A 19,826-nucleotide genomic window follows, 5' to 3' on the forward strand; every position below is an offset into this window, starting at 1 on the left:
ACTCAAGCGTGAGAGAAGCATCAATAAAGACACAGATTTGCAGAACCCCAAAGACTACTCATTCACCTGGTAATTCAACATACTACAGGCTCTCTCTCTCCCTAATAATGGAAAAAGAGATATCTCTGTTTCACAGCGAGAGGGGACACATAGCAAACGATTCGCTGATGTACGATGTTAAAAGTCCATTGCATCACTTTTCCGAGCTGTGTGCCCAAAGAACTCGGGTCTCTGGACACACAGCCAGCAGCCAGCTTGCTGCTTTCGATCTTTCGACTCCCACGACACACCGATTCCCTGCAGAGTCACCGACCACGAGTACGCCCGCCTCCAGAGCCACGAAGTCCCGGAACTCCGAAGGCGAGCTGATGCTTTCGGCCGTGTCCTTGGTATCTCAAATAAAGGCCATTCACGAGACCCTAAGAGTGGGTCCCATTCCCGCAAAGAACCGAAGTCAGTTTGTAACTCCAGGTCAGGGTCTTCAAAAGAACCCTGAAAGGGAAAAATAGAGATATTAAAGATGGAAATAGAGCTGTTTCCGAAGATGCAAACAAAGGAGTTGCCATTAGGTGCCATTAGTTCCTTAGCTCCACCCATCTTCAAGGTGCTTCCTTGTTCTGTCAGTCAAAGTGAGTATAAAAGGCATTAAGCTCATCTGGAAGCAAAAGCTTTTTGTCATTTATGTTGCTTTGTAGGAGGTGATGGTGTTCGAGCCCTGCCACAGCTGTCAAGCATCTTCCTAAGTTTCAAATTTGGTCCAGAATTGCCACTGCACATATGAGATGGCTTTCTGGAGGTCATACCTGGACTTCTTGTACTTTCCTGGGTTGCCAGATTTGAACCCCACTGCTCTAGCCCTCAGCAGTTTGCGGATCTTTTGGTTCAACCAGTGCTCCTGGGTGGGGAAGACTCTGAGTGATTCTATGGGGACATACTCATCCACAGGTGTCTTTATAAAGCCCATGGCTACCATGGCATATTCGTTTAGGTCTTCTGATGAGTCCCTGAACATCACCCAGTCCACCGAATTGAAGCAGTCCTGTAGCTGCTTCTCAGCCTTCTGTAACTACCTCTTCATTGACCTTACCTCAAGTGCCTTGCTCTTTAACCTCTACCTAAATGCAGGTAGGGGGAGGCAGCCATATGATAAGATTTCCCAAAACGTGGTCTACAGGTGGAATGGTAGGTATTCTTGATGGTAGTGTAGCAGTGGTCAAGTGTGTTGGGACCCCTGGTGCTGCAGGTGACATGCTGATGATAATTAGGCAAGATTTCTTCAAACAAGCATGATTGAGGTCCCAGGACATTTATGTCAAAGGTGAATTGAGTTGATTTTGTTTCTTACATCCTTCACATACATGAGTAAAAATCTTACATTTACAGTGTTGGGGTAGGCTGTTTCTTGTTTGCTTACCATGGCACTCAATACATTGAGTGTTGCTTAACATTTGCATTTGGCGTTATGTAAACTGCAGTTAGGTCATGAAGGAGGATTCTCTCAGTAAGTAAGATTACCTAAATTTTAGGGAATCCTGCACTAGGACTTCCAAGTCCCTTTGCTCCTCTGATTTCTGAATTTGCTCCCTATTCAGAAAATAGTCTTGGACTTTACTCCTTCTACAAAGTGCATGACCATACATTTTCCTACACTGTATTCTATCTGTCAGTTCTTTGCCCATTCTCCTGATCTGCCCAAGTCCTTCTGCATATTCCCTGTTTCCTCAACACTATCTACCCCTTCTGCTATCTTTGAATCATCCACAAACTTGGCCAAAAACACAAGTCCATCATCAGGCTTATTAACATATAATGTGAAACGTAGCGGAGCCAACGCTGACCCCCACAGAACACGACTAGACATCTACAACTAGCTAGAAAAGGTACCCTTTATCCCCACTCGTTGCCGTCTACTCATCAGTCAATCTTCTATCCATGCTAGTATCTTTCCTGTAATACCATGGGCTCCTGTCTTATTTAACAGTCTCATATACAGCACCTTGTCAGAGGCCTCTGAAAATCCAAGAAAACAACATTTACTGACTCTTCTTTGTCTAGCCTGCCTGTTATTTCCTCAAAGAATCCCAATAAGTTTCCCAGACAAAACTTCCCCTGAAGAAAACTATTCTTACCTGTTTTACCATTTGCCTCCAAGTAGCCCTGAAACCACATCATTAATAACACTAGAGTCTGACATTTTGCCAACCACTGTCAGCTGACTGACCTATAATTTCCTGTCTTTTGCCTCCCTCACTTCTTAAAGAGTGTAGTGACATTGCAATCTTCCAGTTGTCTGGAACCTAGAATCTGGAAAATCTTGAAAGATCGCTACCAATGCCTCCACTATCTCTTTACTACTCTTTCAGAACCCTGTGGTATAGTCTGTCTGGTCCACATAACTTAAGTTTTTCAGTTCAGTTTTTCAAACACCTTGTTAGCAATAGTGATTGGGAAATTGAAGCCTCAGGGGAACTGACACAGAGGAGTCGTCGAAGCCCTGGAGCAGGCTGAGCGGCCTATTCCTGTTCCTATTTTCTTACAAAGTACATTCTAAGAATATTATGCTGAATTATATACAAATGTGTGAAGTACGAGGGGTGATTGATAAGTTTGTGGCCTAAGGTAGAAGGAGATGAGTTATTAACTTCAAATTTTCTGCATTATCATTCAAAGAGTTGAACTGCTTGTGCATGTAACGAGAGTGTCTTGGACCTCCAGGTGGTCCACAGCAGGGGTGATTGGTAAGTTCGTGGCCTAAGGTAGAAGGAGATGAGTTATACAGCTCTCGTTACATGCACGTGCAGTTCAACTCTTTGAGTGAAAATGCAGAAAGTTTGACGTTTCTCCTCATCTCCTTCTACTTTAGGCCATGAACTTATCAATCACCCCTGTTATGGACCACTTCTAGAGGTCCAAAGCGCCGACTTCTACAAAGAAGGGATCCGTTTGCTCCACCACCGCTGGACTAAGTGTGTAAATGTAGGAAAAATAAATGTGCCAGGTTTTCTAAAATTGACTCCTTCTGCCTTAGGCCGCAAACTTATCAGTCACGCCTGGTATTGCACATTAGAAAATTAAACAGTTGATAGGCAAACTGCCCAAGAATAAACTAGTGGTTATGTAGAATACTACAGATGGCTGCCAGATGGTTTATGTGGGCTGAAGGGCTTGTTTCTGTGCCGTGTGACCTTACAGATAGGCTGCAGTCACTTCCTCTAAACAGAGGAGGCTGAGGGCAGACCTAACTGATGTTAACAAAATGGCCGGGTCAAAGACCAGGAGCCACACATTCAAACTACTAGAAGGATTAGATTGGAGAAGAGGCAACTTACGCAGAGGAGGTAGAGGTAGAAAACCTTTCACATTTGGATATATTTTCAGGGGCTGTGACTTGCAGGGCCAGGGCCCTGCCATTGGACGGTAGGATGAAACTGGATAGCTCTTCAATATCAGTACTTATATAATGGTCAGAATGGCCTCAATGTCATAAACTTTATAAAGCTCTGTGAATTCATTTGTGGCCATCGATCAGCACTGAAAAACAACAACTTGCATCTTTAAGCGAGTAAAGTGCCCACGGCATTTCATAGAAGGTTTTGTTTTGAAGGTGCAGCTTAAATGCATTGGGAAATATATTGAGTAATTGCTGAGTTAAAAGTGAGACACTTGAAGAGATGATAGAGAAGCACTGAGAATTGGGATGTATAATTGGTGAGACTTAGAGGTCTGCAGAGATATCTGAGGGTCCTCGGTTAGGAAAGAATTCACAGAGAGGGAGAAAATGTGAGGCCAAGGAGGGATTTAAAATAGAATTGCTGAAACAGAGACCAAAAAAATGATTCAAAGTTATATGTTATATACATGCAGATAAAAGGCAAGTTCCTTAGTTGATATTTATCAGCGATGGTGTGGGCTATGAAATTAAAGTTTCAGACATGTTAAGTTCAGCTAGTAGTTTTGAGGTGGAACAAATTAAATTTTTTGATAAGTAAAGGGTGAAAGGATATGATATGCAGATGGGAATGGAGGGTTGAGGTCAGTCAGTAAATTTGTAACCTTCTTAAACGGCAAATCAGTTTCAAAGATTCAAATGGCCTACTCCTAGTCCTAGTTTGTATGTCTATTTGTACCAGACAGATTAACATATTAATTTAAAGGAGAAGACATTACAGCTGAGAAGTGCAAATTGTAAATTACTGATGTACAATAGGTACCTGCATCATTAATTTGCGAAGCTCCAGAGGTCTGAGAATCTATTGAGAGCAAACAAAAATCACCTCATCTCTGTTCTAAATCCTTCAGTTTTAAATCGAACCATAGAACCATAGAACATTACAGCACAGAAACAGGCCTTTTGGCCCTTCTTGGCTGTGCCGAACCATTTTTCTGCCTAGTCCCACTGACCTGCACCTGGACCATATCCCTCCATAATAGTGACTCCTAGTTCTGTAATCTGTGCTTTGGCTTTATCAAAACTTTTTAAGATCTTGTATGTTTCATTTAAGCCCTTGATGGTCACGTAAACTATAGTAGATGCACACCTTATCTATCAAACCACTCATTCCAGGGATAGTCTAGTAAATCTCTGAGCTGTCTCCAAACTCTTCAAAGGATCAAAGGTTCATTTTATAGTCAAGAATATGCATGTACAGTACAACTCTGATATATGTCTTTTCCAGATGGTCATGAAATACAGAAAAGCTGTGGGAATTGTTGAAAGAAAGACATCAACTTCCTCCCCCGCCCCACTCCTGGCACAAGAAAAAAAAACAAAACTTGCAAACCCCCAACCCCCCCTCTGCCCCCTCTCTCACATAAAAACTAATAGATCGCCAACATAGAAAACAGCAGCTGGAACATCAAAAACCCCAAACCCCCAACACCCTCCCTTACAGAAAAAACAGCGATGATTATGTCAAACCGCCAACCCCCTCCCTCGTAAAAACAGCGAAAATAGCATCAAACCCCAACCCCTCCCCTCACAGAAAAGAACAGTGACAATAGCATCAAAGCCCCCAACCCCCTCTCTCACACACAAAAAACTAACAGATCCAGCTACTGATGGCCTCCATTGAGAACAACTGTTGACCTCCTTCGTATTTGTTTCAATGCTACAGTCTTCCTCAGTGCTTCAGAATGGTGCAGTTTGTGATCCCTGGCCTTTTCCATGAGGCAGTTTGTGATCCCTGACCTTTTCCATGAGGCAGTTCCTGATCCCTGATCTTTTCCATGAGGCAGCTCCTGATCCCTGGCCTTTTCCATGAGGCAGCTCCTGATCCCTGGCCTTTTCCATGAGGCAGTTCGTGATCCCTGGTCTTTTCGATGAGGCAGTTCGTGATCCCTGGTCTTTTCCATGAGGCAGTTCATGATCCCTGGTCTTTTCCATGAGGCAGTTCGTGATCCCTGGTCTTTTCCATGAGGCAGTTCGTGATCCCTGGTCTTTTCCATGAGGCAGCTTGGGTTCTCAGTCCTCTCCGGACACAGCAAATCACTAGATCATTCGATTGAATTCCAAACTGCACGTCACAGGCTCTAACAGTTGTCGTAACATAATAAAGACAAAAAGAACAAGCAGAAGATGTAAAGAAAGTAATATAATGGTAAAGATTGGCTATCTGGAAGATGTCACCTGAGGAATTGTTGTTCACTGACACCATCTTGTCCGGAAGTATAACATCCTTCTTTAAATAAATAGACCAATACTGTACACTATCTTCCAGGTGTAATCTCAACAATGAGCCCCTGAATTATATTCTCCCTGTACTTACATTCAAGCAATATACCATAACATTGGGCAGCTTTTCTAATTATTTGCTGCACTAGCATACTGCCCTCTGCGAATCATGCACTTGAACAACAGATCCCTCTGCATCTTGAGCTCTGTGATCTCTCACCATTTCAGTAATATGCTTGTTTAAGTTGTCCTGCCAAACTAAACAATGAAATTAGGACAGGGTTAAACTATGAAAAAGAAGACTTCAACATATGATGAAGTCTATCCTGTCACTCCTGTTGAAAATGCGTTCAAGTAGGTATTGCTTCCGGGCACTCTTCCATTTACCTTCCATTTGTCAATGGCCTTTTTCCTTAGCTCCTGAGTTTCAGTAGAAAATATGGATACCATTCCCATGTCTTTTTCTACCTTTTCCTCAGTATTGACTTTCATGTACTGCAATCAATATTATGATATCTGCATTAATCTTCTAAAAATATCAGTAAAAGTCACTTCCTTTTCTGCTCACTAAAATGTTTGGCTTGTCCCGCTTTGGTTTTGTAACAAACTGTATCTTTGTCAACTGCATAATACTGTACTTTGACTAGAAGTAACTTAATGTTTTTATGTATTGAAATCCTACCCACAGCTGAGAGTGGACAAAGTAGCGGGCAGTTCCAGGGCAGATCCTCCGAAGGCTCAGCGGTATGGTCTCAGTGGCAAGCCCAGCATCACAATCAACAAGCCAACGAGCAGCATACACACCAACAACAAGCACAACCTGAGGTCTTTCAGGTGAGAAGAACCAACTAAATGGGTTTGCACAGTGCTGGTCTGTGACTATGATCTCAAATACTTCACAGCTGCTCATGAGAACACACTCAGATGCTTACAGCCATTTGGAATTCATTCACAAACATAATTTGACAAATTAATCTGATTAAATTAAAACTGCACTGATATGACATAATTACCTTCAGCCACACCACAAACCATTAGCTTCATATTTAAAAACATTTTTGTTCTATGCACTGGTACTTTCCTGATTTATATAAATGGTAATCAGTCTGTGAGTTTTCAGTTTATTAAATCTAAGTGGACAATTGAACTGAACAAATGCACAGTGTCATTCAGCATTGACCGCAGGTTAAGAATGGATTCCAGAGAAACTGTATGTCTGCAAATCTTATGGGTATTGAAACATAAAATGACATATATGGTCTCAGGAAATATCATGGTGCGTTTTTCTCAGGACAAACAAAACATAGGGAAATTTCTGGATTAATAATCAGTTGACCCAGATTAATAACACGGAGGCTACACATTAAAATCCCGACATGAATGTTAGGGAATGCATATTAATTCTTTTGTTTCAAACATGGCATTCTGACATTGTCATAACGATCTAGTTGAAACACTGAGGGTCACAAAATCTGTATCTTCATTTTAACTTTAGTCTTGTGTAGTTCGCTCTGAACCATCCTCTATTGTGGCCAAGCAAGTCACAGTGGGGACAAGCAGTAAATGCAAGAATTGCTAGTGATTCCCACATCCTGAAAACAAACTTTTTTTAAAAAATCTATAACAATCTGGAGTTAGTAACACAGCCCTTCGAACCTGTACCTTCCCTGCCCAATACCACGTCCCATCCAGTCATCAAATGCCACAACATCCCTGGATTACAAAATCTGTTGATATCAGTTATAAATGCATGTAACAGCTCAAGATGCACCCCACTCCAGAGTTACAGAATGTAAAGAAGTACACTAACTCAGCAGACTGCTTCCTCGGACGGCAGGCTTACGTACACTAGCCCATAAACTGGTGAGTTCAGAAGAATCAGAAACTCAAAGGAACAATATTTTACATGGCTGGATGGGCTACTTGCTAAGAGGAAATTTACCCTAGCTGAGGAACAGGTGCACTGTTAAGACTGAAAAGAAGAGAAATTTCTTCAACCAGTAAAGAGTCTTTGGAAACTTCTACCCCAGAGGGTTTAGTTATTGGGAATTCAGAATCTGAAGGAAATCAGATGGTATGGAGTTGATACAGGAAAATGGCACTGAGGTGGAAGATCAGCTGTAAGAGACAGAGCAGGTCAAAGAGACAAATGATTATTAAACTAGCAAGCAGGAGCATTACAATCTAAGATGCTAAGGCATAGATTTGAAAGTTATTGCCTGCATAATGCTCCAGATCTATTGACCTTTCACAATTTACCTTTGTAAGAGGCATCAAACACAAGAATAAACTGCATTGTTAAATAGCTGAGCAAACAATCCAATACCGTTCTACGAATCTTCTAAAATATCTGAAATGTAATAGTCTGTTCTATTTTGCTGAAGTGTGGAACTGGGCTCACCAATTTTAGTTTCTGTCCAGATACGGCTAGAAAACTTTTTTTTTGTTATTTGGAATAATGGCTACAGTGAGTCTGGTTCAATTATTGAATCATGCAGCTCTAAACGGATTCCTGGACAAATCTGGCCAAGCCATTCATCCATCCGTCTGTATTTAGGTTCTTTTCCAGCACTCAGTCCATAGCTGCATATACCTGAGGAGTTCAAATGCTCATCTAGATGCTTCTGAATTATCTCTCCAACTGATAATCCTTCAAATTAACCAGCTTAATTCCTTGATGCTAAACCCGGGATAGCCAGCTGTCTCACCCACTGCCCTGGTAGGATGATCTGCACTCTTTTCCTCCAGAGACGATGAATGAAATGACGAGAAATTACTGAGAAATGTTGGTGTCGGCAATGAACTGCCAGCATTTCTCTGAGAAAGTGCCACCAAGTCAGTCATTCCCATTTGAAAACAGTATATTCAAAATTTGCTGGCTCCTTGCAGTAGTTATTCTTTGAGCTCTGGTATTCGACTCATTGTGAAGTCTAGTGGCCCAGTATGATCTTGTACTGTTGAATGTGCCTGGAGCTTACGGTAGTTTGGACCTGGTGAGAGAATTACAGGCTCACTCATTTGGATTGAAAACAATAGCTGCAGAAGACCTTTGTAAGTAGAAACCAGGATACATGGTTTAATTAGTTAAGTTAGCTTAATATTTTTAATTGTTTGAGTTTTGTTTTGTTTTTATGTTTTTACTCATTTTAAGCTGTATACAGTATTTCTTCTATTGATCTTTAATACTTGTGATTACTTTGGGTATTTCTGAACTTCAGGGACGTTCAAAAGCAGTCAAATTCCTGTTTGTGTTTGGTAGTAACAGGTTATCCAGCGGTGACAATGTTTGTCAGTAACAGGTTATCTAGCACTGACAGTGTTTGTCAGTAACAGGTTATCCAGTGGTGACAGTGTTTGTCAGTAACAGGTTACCCAGCACTGACAGTGTTTGTCAGTAGCAGTTTATCTAGCACTGACAGTGTTTGTCAGTAACAGGTTACCCAGCAGTGACAGTGTTTGTCAGTAGCAGGTTATCTAGCACTGACAGTGTTTGTCAGTAACAGGTTATCTAGCACTGACAGTGTTTGTCAGTAACAGGTTATCCAGCAGTGACAGTGTCAGTAACAGGTTATCCAGCACTGACAGTGTTTGTCAGTACCAGGTTATCTAGCACTGACAGTGTTTGTCAGTACCAGGTTATCTAGCACTGACAGTGTTTGGTAGTAACAAGTTATCCAGCGGTGACAGTGTTTGTCAGTAACAGGTTACCCAGCAGTGACAGTGTTTGTCAGTAGCAGGTTATCTAGCACTGACAGTGTTTGGTAGTAACAGGTTATCCAACGGTGACAGTGTTTGTCAGTAACAGGTTACCCAGCAGTGACAGTGTTTGTCAGTAACAGGTTATCCAGCACTGACAGTGTTTGTCAGTAACAGGATACCCAGCAGTGACAGTGTTTGTCAGTAGCAGGTTATCTAGCACTGACAGTGTTTGGTAGTAACAGGTTATCCAGCGGTGACAGTGTTTGTCAGTAACAGGTTACCCAGCAGTGACAGTGTTTGTCAGTAACAGGTTAGCCAGTGGTGACAGTGTAAGTAACATGTTATCCAGTGGTGACAGTATTTGCTAGTAACAGGTCATCCAGCACTGACAGTGTCAGTAACAGGTTATCCAGCGTGACAGTGTCTGTCACTCACAGGTGCCCAGCAGTGACTGTATTTGTCAGTAATATGTCACCCAGCAGTGACAGTGTATATCAGTAGCAGGTTAGCCAGCAGTGCCAGTGTTTTATCAGTAATAATGGGTTAGCCAACAGTCATAGTTTTTGTGAGCAGGGTTATCCTGATTAGGTGTTTGTCAGCAAAAATAAGTTGACCCGCTGTTACAGTGTTTTTTGCCCCTTCTATGGGCACGGCTTGTTCGCTCTTGCCCACATTGGTGGCATTGCACTGCGTGGGGCTTGCTGCCACGTGGGGCTTTCTATCTTAGATGAAGAAGCAAATTTACAACGGGAGATCTGGAGGAGGTAGGTCTGTGTTTAACTATGCAGGCTCAAGCAGCAAGTTCTGGCCCAGTGTATGTTCTTAGCCCATAGATTCCTTTGTTCCCTTTTATACTTCTGCAGTGTGTGCACTGTACAAATCAGTGCAAAGCTGAGGATGACTCTACGAGGTAGGGTCATCTAAGATCTGTGTAGGTCCAAACTTGTTATATCTTTTACAAAATGCAGTAGTTCTTAAACAACATTGATTGCGCTGGCATGTATGTTAATTCATATATACATAATCATGTATTTGTTGCATGTTCCATTCTTTGTCTCTTTTGGTGGTAATATTGTTATAAGGCTTGATATTTACATTTTCTACAACAGGGTGTAACTCTTCCAAAACTCTAAGCCTGTGATTGTTTTCTACTTGCAGGATATGTTGTCCATGCTTGGAGATCCAACACAGGGCACTGGAAATTACAACAATGAGGACTTTGCTGACCTAAGCATGTTCCCATCTTTTTCTGAATAAATACTTCAATAAATCTCCACCTGCTCAGTAAAAAGTGAGCAGTTAAGTGAAGTAAATATCTCCAGATTAGGAACTAGCTTTCCAAAACTTGAGCCACTTAAATAAAGCCAAATGGAATTAATTCAATAACAATAGCTAACAATATCGAACATTCCAGGCAAGAAACTGTGGACCTACAACAAACCAATGAATTGTAATGAATACTGAGGTGTTCCCAGATGTTGTAAGATCACACTCCCCACTACCCAGTGAGAAAATGGTTACAATACCACAGTTATTATTTGACCATTTCTCAACAATTAGAACATTATTGCTCTGCTCTTACAATGTAATGACACTGAAACTGTTGGCATTCACCATCAGTTCTCTGTGTAAATAACAATTTCAGCATTTCTGTACATGCTTTTATAAACACAGAAGTCTAAAGGTCTGTCAGTGATCCGCCCAACCAACAAGTGCACTACAATTCTGGACTTCTCATGAGTTTGTTGTGAGAGAGGAAACTGGGCTAAACCTAGCATTTACATCACAGAGAACTCTGTGCCAGGTCCAAGGAGACACCACTGATTTGAATAAAAGAAACCAACTACATGAGCCTAAGGTAAAAGTCCAGTAATTAAAAAAAAAACTTATAGTTAATTAAAATACTCATATCTTTACAGATTTTTTTAAAGTCTCGAATGTCTTAATTTAGAATTTTTAATGTTTAAAATTGTTTATTTTAATTTTCTAATCTATTTAAGTTTAATTTTGCTTTTTACAATATTTCAACATTTTTGAATGTCTCAGAACCTTTCAGTTTTTTTTAAAGATTTTATACTTTGACAGGTCTGGAAATGTTTCTTACTGGACAGTCAATCCTTCTTTCATTTGGTGGACAGGGCTATCTTCAACACATGGTAGTCCTTATGTCACAGAAAGTCCTAATTAGGCACAGAGCCTCGCCTTGAGAATACTCCCCGTAGTTTCTGCAGATTCCTACTGGGAGGATTGCTTTATTTTTACCGGTTATTGTTGGGTTACCACTGACTACACAGTGTGCCCAGTGTTTGCAGTGTTTGTGTCTGAGTTGTACATGCTGTATTAACAACTGCAATGCATTGCTGAGGAAGTGGGAATCCATATGAAGACAGCCACAAAAGGAAAATTATAGTTTGATTGCAGAATGCTTTTAAGTCAAATAGACAATGAAATATTTTATGATTCATAGATAACAAAATATATAAGTCACATCTGTGCCGTAGAGAACAATTCAACAAACCAAGAGTATCTTTGCTTTGTACTGCAGTTGTTTGATGTGACTGGCATTTCCTTCTCCATTTATATATGATCCAATGTTGTTAACCACTGGGTTATAAGATAAAACTTCAGTTCTGTTAGAACGTATTGAAAAGGAAAGTGGCTAATACCTTGAAAATCCCAATTCCTGAAGGAAAGAGAGGGACCAACCAATCTTCCGCATCACTTTGTCCCACCTGCCAAACAAAAATACCATTCTCCAACTTTTTAAGTTCACTCGAGAGATAAATCTCACAGCGGGCTGCAGCAGGCTAATTATATTTGGTTCATTTCTTTAAGGGCTCATTTTTATATTCATTATAAAAATTGAGAAAGATGCCATCAAATTCATGCTTTAACTTCAATGTGCTGCGATCATTCTGTGATGTTGTCTGAGTCCTCAGTGATGTTTCTGAGTTGTGCACGGGGGGCAGGGGTCTGTTTCTGTATGTGGATCAGCAGTACCAATGGAACCAATTAAACAGTTTAAGCAAAAACTTGGGAGCTTTGATATTGCAGTGAAAATGGTAGGATGAGATGGTGGTCACTCTGAATTCAATTAGCATTTACTGACACAAATTTAGGGAATATCAGTATGCACCCAAGACAAAAATATAATTTAGACACCCTTCCTAAACTCAAAAGAAGAGAAGCTGCTTAAGATGCTCTTTGAAAAGAACAGGTCACCCTTATTCCCACTGCTATCTGTAAGGAGTTTGTATGTTCTCCCTGTGACCATGTGGGTGGTCCGGTTTCCTCCCACAGTCCAAAGACGTACGGGTTGGTAGGTTCATTGGTCATTGTAAATAGTCCTGTGGTTAGGCTGAGGTTAAATCAGGGGTTGCTGGAAGGTCATACTCTGTGCTGTATCTCAATAAATAAATTAAATAATAAACCTGTAGCCAGAGCATCGCTCCCTGAGTGAACTTCATTGTGTTTGCACCAAATAATTTTCCATTGTAAAGTGAAGAATATCCTAACTTTCTGCATTTGGTAGAAATGCAGACACTGTTGTTTAAAAATATATCAGAATAATGGTTACCTTTTAAAAATCTGTTTTTCTAATGCTATTGATTTACACAGTTTAGATAATACTGCAAATGCAAAAAGAAACTGGAGTTTATCTCCAATTTTTCTGGCCATCTTATAGTTGATAGACGTTTTCTTTCTTTGAAGAGCACCTTCAAAAAACTCTTACATTGATTTCCTCTTCGTAATGACCAGTGGTTGTCCTTTTCTTTGCACTCCATTCCAATTGTTGGACAGACCAAATCTGCATGGTGGGTCATCCGGCAGGGAATACTGCGGCAAAGATCAACACCTTCCACTACAATTTAACTTCCTTCCCTCAGTTTGTTTTACAGTTGCTTACAGCATAGGAATCAAGTCTTTGCCAGTTTGCAGAACAACGTATTTAAGTGTCAGTCTAGGAAATGTCCTTATGCAATTAAAATGTAATTTCCACATTTCTGCTTCCTGTGGTTTAACCAAAGGAAGTTACTCATAATAGCTAATAAAATGTGCCTCCAGTATAAGCGGTTAACTAGTGAATGAGTTGCATCGCACTAAAAGCACCAGATAAACAAAAGGACTGAACTTTAGAGGAAAAGCATAAGTGGATATCTGCATTTCACAGCTTGTTGAGTTAATGTGCAACCTGTGTGGCTGAACCCTTGCAAAGAACTTTTTTGTACTGTTTTTTTAAGGATGATGATATTCCATCAAATTATTTCCTTTGTCTTTAACAAAATGCAAAATAAGGCCAGAATAATTAAAAGCATCCATTCTTTTCCACAATCAATGAAAAAGACCTCTCAAAGTATTTTTTTTACTAGACAATGTTAAAAGAATGCTAATACTTACAAAAATCCATATGGATATAACTTAAAGATTAAAATGAACCCATTCAGAATTAGCTTCCTGTGCAATCCAGTTTCTTTCATTTTATTTGAGTTTTTTCTCTCTTATAATTCCTTTTCAATAATGTTTAATCAAACCTGCCAATACTCAGCCTTTGAATCTTTTGTTGACTCTGTCACATTAAATCCAAGAGCAGAAGAACAGTAGAAATGGAAATAACAGCAAAAATTACATTTCTATGGTAACTTTAATATCAAACACATGACCAAAAATTTGGTCGAAGAGGAAGGTTTTGAGAGACGACTTAAAGGGGAAGTAGGTAAGTGCGATTTGGGGAGGAGATTATGGAGCTCAGAGCTTAGTTGGTATGGCAGTGCATGACAGCCTCTGCTGGATAGAAGCTAAGTCAGGAAGCATAGATGCCTAAATGGAAGGAATGAGGATATTGGAAATTTTAGACCTGGAAAGAATCGAAGAGATGTGAATTTTTATGGAGTTGGAGTTAGTGGAAGAACACTGTAAGAGGGTTAGGTCATCTCAATTCCAATGGACTGCCTAAGAAGAAAATAGTACTGATCCTCACTGTGACATCTAACCAATCAGGAGGCTTCACTGTGATATTAAACCAGTAATGAGACCAATAAAGGCACCCAAAGCCCTACCTTTACTGTACAAAATACTGTAGTTTTATTTTTGTAGTTTCTCTGAGTCTGAGTGCTTCAAGTAGCAAGCAATTTCTCATTCTCCCCACCTTCTGGAGCAGATGTTCCTGCAGAATCTTTGGTTCCAGCCAGATTCAAATGGAAATCTGACTTGGCCTTGGTCAATCACGAATCATAGACTGTGCAAACTTACTTAAGATATCATTTCTGCAGAAGGATCTATAACTTAAACATGTTGAAATTGTAGCTGTTTAAGAAATAATGAGCATTGAAAAATCTTGTTAATTTAAGCACCCTTGTCAAGTTGATGTTTTCATTGAGTAATCTCTGTTGAACAAATGTTGTCTGTAACATATTAAATCTGTTTAATGTTAAAGCTTCTGCTTAATGGATTAGATTAAAAGTTAATTTCTGCAGAACTTAAGTGCAGAATGGAACTGTAAGTAGTTGTGTTAGGAGCACAGTGGATCAATGTTTAGCAAATGTTCTGTATTTTCAGTGTTTTGTAACTACTTCTGAAGTAATTTCATGTAATGTAGTATTCTAATTTCTGCAAAAGTGCTTTTATTTTTGTATATTGTAGTATCATTTTGTTAACTATGTTTCATTAAGTAAAAAATGTAACTCCACCAATAAATATGTTTCTTCAGTCAGTATAGTTATAAATGTGATTGTGCAGACATGTTTTAGAGAAAGGGCAACTTTAATAACGATTACTTTGAAGTAATTTTCTGTGGACCAAGTGTTAATCTTGGAAAAATCCAACTTGGAGGTTGAAATATCAACTCAAATATATACTCTGCCCACTTTTCTTCCATTGACTTTAACAAAAAGCAAAATCATTTGGAGTGTATAACATGGGTGGGTGGAATGGGGTGGGGGATATGTAACAGATCAAGAGTGTGATGGCCAGGTCAGAAGTGTTTTACCACAGCCGTTTACACTGTCTTCAGTTTAACCTATTGTTTAAAAATTTATATCAGCTGGTACAGTAGAATTTCTTTGTTGACTGACAAAGGACAATTTTGCTCGTATTACACAGGCTATCTCAATAATATACCAATAACAATGTACAAAACTTTGGTTTTAGTCACATTGTGCACTTTCTAGCGCAAATAGCCACAAGATTCAGACACGTCTAAAACATTAGAAACCAGACTTTTGAAGGGTGATATTTATATAGATAAATACAATTAAAATGGCACAAGTGTAAAAATTTCCAAATATTGTTTAGATTTTATACTATAATACATGGGGATTCAAAACCTTAATCATTTTATTTCAGTCTTTCACCTGTGAGTTTTTCAGTTACCTGTTTCTAAGGCCTGTGATTTTAAAGTAGGACTGTTTTAATTATCATGCCCATGTTTCAAATATAACATTTAAGTATATTATCATTTTTATTCATTGGTTTTCTGTCAAAAACTTTAAGCTGCAGTATGCTGGATAAAATCAGTTTGTAATTTATCTGCTGTTACAAACTATATACAGTTAATGTGAAATATTTAATCATATGCTGTTGTCTATGTCTTAACTGTGATCTTTAATTATTAATGTAGCACACTAAAACAAAAAAAGGCAGAAGTTAAAGAAGTAATTGGTGTGATGTATCTGTAATGCTGCTAATAAACTAAACGAATAGCTATTGTCTGTCCATTCACTTGTTTTTTGTCTACAGGATACCGGCCTGATTGTTGTTGTATTCATCTTTGACCCATGACTCAGTTCAATCCCTAGTATGTTTTGAGGCGATCTTTAGTTTGGAAAACAAAATCACTTAGTAATTGAACATCGGAGCACTGCAGATGCTGCAAACCTGAAATACAAAGAGAAAGTATTCAAAACATTCAGCAAGTCAGGTAGCAGTTGTGAAAAAGGAGACAGGGTTAAGTTTTTATCACAAAATACTCTGCAGATGCTGGGGTCAAAGCAACACTCACAACACGCTGGAGGAACTCAGCAGGTCGGGCAGCATCCGTGGAAACGATCAGTCAACGTTTCGGGCCGGAACCCTTCATCAGGACTGTACAGGGAAGGGGCAGAGGCCCTATAAAGAAGGTGGGGGGAGGGTGGGAAGGAGAAGGCTGGTAGGTTCCAGATGAAAAACCAGTAAGGGGAAAGATAAAGGGGTGGGGGAGGGGAAGCAGGGAAGTGAAGAAGGAATAGGGGAAAGCACAATGGGTAGTAGAAGGAGGTGGAACCATGAAGAAGGTGATAGGCAGCTGGGGGAGGGGGCAGAGTGTCATAGGGATAGGGGAAGGGAGGGGGAGGGAATTACTGGAAGTTGGAGAATTCTATGTTCATTCCAAGGGGCTGGAGACTACCCAGACGGTATATGAGGTATCAGAGCCGTCTTCAACCTGTAACATTTTTTTCTCACTTTCCTCAGATGTTGTCTGATTTGTTTAATATTTCCAGGATTTTCTATTTTCATTTTAGAAATCAGTGTTTTGGAATATGACTTCGGCCAGAACTTCCAGCTGTTGCATTTGAATGATTCCCTCCAGAAAGCAGTAGTTTATTAAAACTGCCCTCTCAGTTTTAACGTTTATACGATTGTAACACATAGGTGCAGTAGGTGGTCATCTGCTCCTTCAAGCCTTGGTTATTCAGCAAGACCATGCTTGACCTTTCACCTCATCACTATTTTTCAGTACTACCGTGTATCACTTGGTCCCTTTAATATCCATATGTTATCAAGCTTTGTTTAAACTCAGCAACTGGGCCTCTACAGCACTCCAGGATAGCGATCACTAAAGATTCACCACTCTCTGCATACAGAAATTTCTCATCACTTTAGCTTTAAAAATTGGCCCCCTAGTGACCCTCTAGTTTAGATTCCTCAGTCAGAGGAATCATTCAGACAAGCTCTATAAGAATTTGATGTTTCAATTAAGATTTAATTTTGTTCTTTTCAACCCAAGAGAATAAAGGCCCAATCTACCTAATATCTCCTTTCAGAGCAAACATACCAGTACCGTAGGTACCTTTGCTGCACTCCCTCTATGACAAGTATATCCCTTTTGGAGTAAGGAGACCAACTCTGTACAAATTCCACAGCCTACAGAGCTGTACTCAAATCCTCTCATAGTGAAGGCTAATATGCCATTTGTCTTCCTAATGGCTTCCTATACCTGTGTACTGGATTTCCATGAGTTGTGTACAAGGACACCAAGATCTGTTTAATCAACATTTTCTAGTCAATGTCATCATTTTTTATTAAAAATCTAACTTTCTGGTTTGGGCACCACATGTTGTCACACACTCACTCAGCTTGCTACAAACCCCTTTGCATCGTCCTCTTTACTCATAGTCTTACCTGTTGACTGGTTCAGGATCAGTAGAAAACTTGGAAATATGGTATTTCATCTATATAATCCTTCTCTATATGACTACCCACATCCTCAAAAAAAGACCCCAGAAGATTAATTGAACTTTCAGCACATTCGGAAAAATTTCTTTCCTGAATGGTTCAGTGGCACAGTCCACGTTGATCAAAAAATGTTCCTCTGAATGGGTTAATGCTGTTTCATATTAAACTGTCGCTGAAATTCTGTGTGGTTTGTACATGGGTGTCATTGCTAGTGGAAAATTTGGAGTACACTTAATCTACTGCTCTTTCCCTTTTAGCTAGTTGTTATAGGATAGTCAGCCAAAGAAGTGCATTAAACTGGAGGTTTTATTAGCAAATGCAGTCACGGAGGGGAGCAAATGGGAATTACCGATGATTCCATTCAGGAATGCTAGTTTTCATTCCGGTAAATTGAAGGGTCGTTGTTCAAGAATATCACCACAGGATCAGGAAGAAGCCATTCGTCCCTCAATGATCGCTCTGACCGTTCTGACATTTCATTTAACTGCACAGTTCTCAGAGTCATATAGAGTACAGAAACAGGCCCTTTGACCCACCCTGCCCATCCTATCAAGTTCTGTTGCACTGATGACTGGAAAATTGCAAATGTTACTGCACTATTTAAGAAGGGTGGGAGGCAGCAGAAAGGAAACTAGACCTGTTAGCCTAACATCGGTGGTTGGGAAGTTGTTGGAATCGATTGTTAGGGATGAGATTATGGGGTTCCTGGAGGCACATGACAAGATAAGCCAAAACCAGCATGGTTTCCTGAAAGGAAAATCCTGCCTGACTAACCTACTACAATTTTTTGAGGAAATTACAAGCAGGGTAGACAAAGGAGATACACATTAAATGTGGTGTACTTCTATTTTCAGAAGGCCTTTGGCAAGGTGCCGCACATGAGGCTGTTTAGCAAGATAGAGCCCATAGAATTACAAGTAAGTTACTAGCATGGGTGGAGCATTGGCTGATCAGCAGAAAACAGTGGGAATAAAGGGATCCATTCTGGCTGGTTGCCAGTTACCAGTGGAGTACCACAGGGGTCAGTGTTGGGACCGCTGCTTTTTATGCGATATGTATGTCAATGATTTGGACTATGGGATTAATGGACTTCTGGGTAAATTTGCCAACGATACAAAGATAGGTGGAGGAGCAGGTAGTGTTGAGGAAACAGAAAGCTTGCGGAGAGACTTAGATAGTTTAGGGGAATGGGCAAAGATGTGGCAAATGAAATACAATGTTGGAAAGTGTATGGTCATGCACTTTCGTGGAAGAAATAGACGGGCAGACTATTCTTTAGGTGGGGAGAGAATTCAAAATGCAGAGATGCAAAGGGACTTGGGAGTCCTTGTGCAGGATACCCTAAAGGTTAACCTCCAGATTGAGTTGGTGGTGCAGAAGGTGCAATGTTGGCATTCATTTCTAGAGGTATAGAATGTAGGAGCAGGGATGTGATGTTGAGACTCTATAAGGCACTCGTGAGACCAAACTTGGAGTATTGTGTGCAGTTTTGGGCTCCTTATTTTAGAAAGGAGATACTGACATTGGAACGGGTTAAGAGAAAATTCACTTGAATGATTCCAGGAATGAATGGGTTACTGTATGAGGATCATCTGGCAGCTCTTGGGCTGTATTTCCTGGAGTTCAGGAGAATGAGGGGGATCTCATAGAAACATTCCGAACGTTAAAAGGCCTGAACAGATTAGATATGGCAAGGTTATTTCCCATGGTAGGGGAGTCTAGGACAAGAGGGCATGACTTCAGGATTGAAGGATGTACATTTAGAACAGAGGTGCAGAGAAATTACTTTAGTCAGAGGATGGTAAATCTGTGGAATTTGTTGCCATGAGCAGCTGTGGAGGCCAAGTCACTGGCTGCATTTAAGGCAGAAATAGATAGGTTTCTTAATTAGCCAGGGCATCAAAGGGAGAAGGCAGGGGAGTGGGGATGACTGAAAGAATTGGATCAGCCCATGATTGAATGACGGAGGACTGACTGGGCCGAATAGCCTACTTCTGCTCCTATATTATATGGTCTTATTTTCCTT

At 40.2% G+C, this 19,826-nt stretch overlaps 1 protein-coding gene across 6 annotated transcripts in view; it reads left to right on the top strand.

The window, feature by feature from the left end:
* The window catches only part of arnt2 (aryl-hydrocarbon receptor nuclear translocator 2), a 393,077-nt gene extending 378,026 nt beyond the window's left edge, over nt 1-15,051 (top strand). For 5 of the 6 annotated variants that reach the window (XM_072278401.1, XM_072278402.1, XM_072278403.1 and 2 more), the window contains 2 exons: nt 6,360-6,505; nt 10,529-15,051. In XM_072278401.1, the coding sequence (XP_072134502.1) occupies nt 6,360-6,505; nt 10,529-10,627 (245 nt within the window). In that variant the 3' untranslated portion in view covers nt 10,628-15,051. The remainder of the gene's footprint in view (nt 1-6,359; nt 6,506-10,528) is intronic. The other variant, XR_011889078.1, reaches the window with a different exon arrangement.
* The last annotated feature ends 4,775 nt before the right edge of the window (nt 15,052-19,826 follow it).

Source organism: Mobula birostris, chromosome 14, assembly GCF_030028105.1.
Source record: "Mobula birostris isolate sMobBir1 chromosome 14, sMobBir1.hap1, whole genome shotgun sequence".
Taxonomy (NCBI): Eukaryota; Metazoa; Chordata; class Chondrichthyes; order Myliobatiformes; family Myliobatidae; genus Mobula; species Mobula birostris.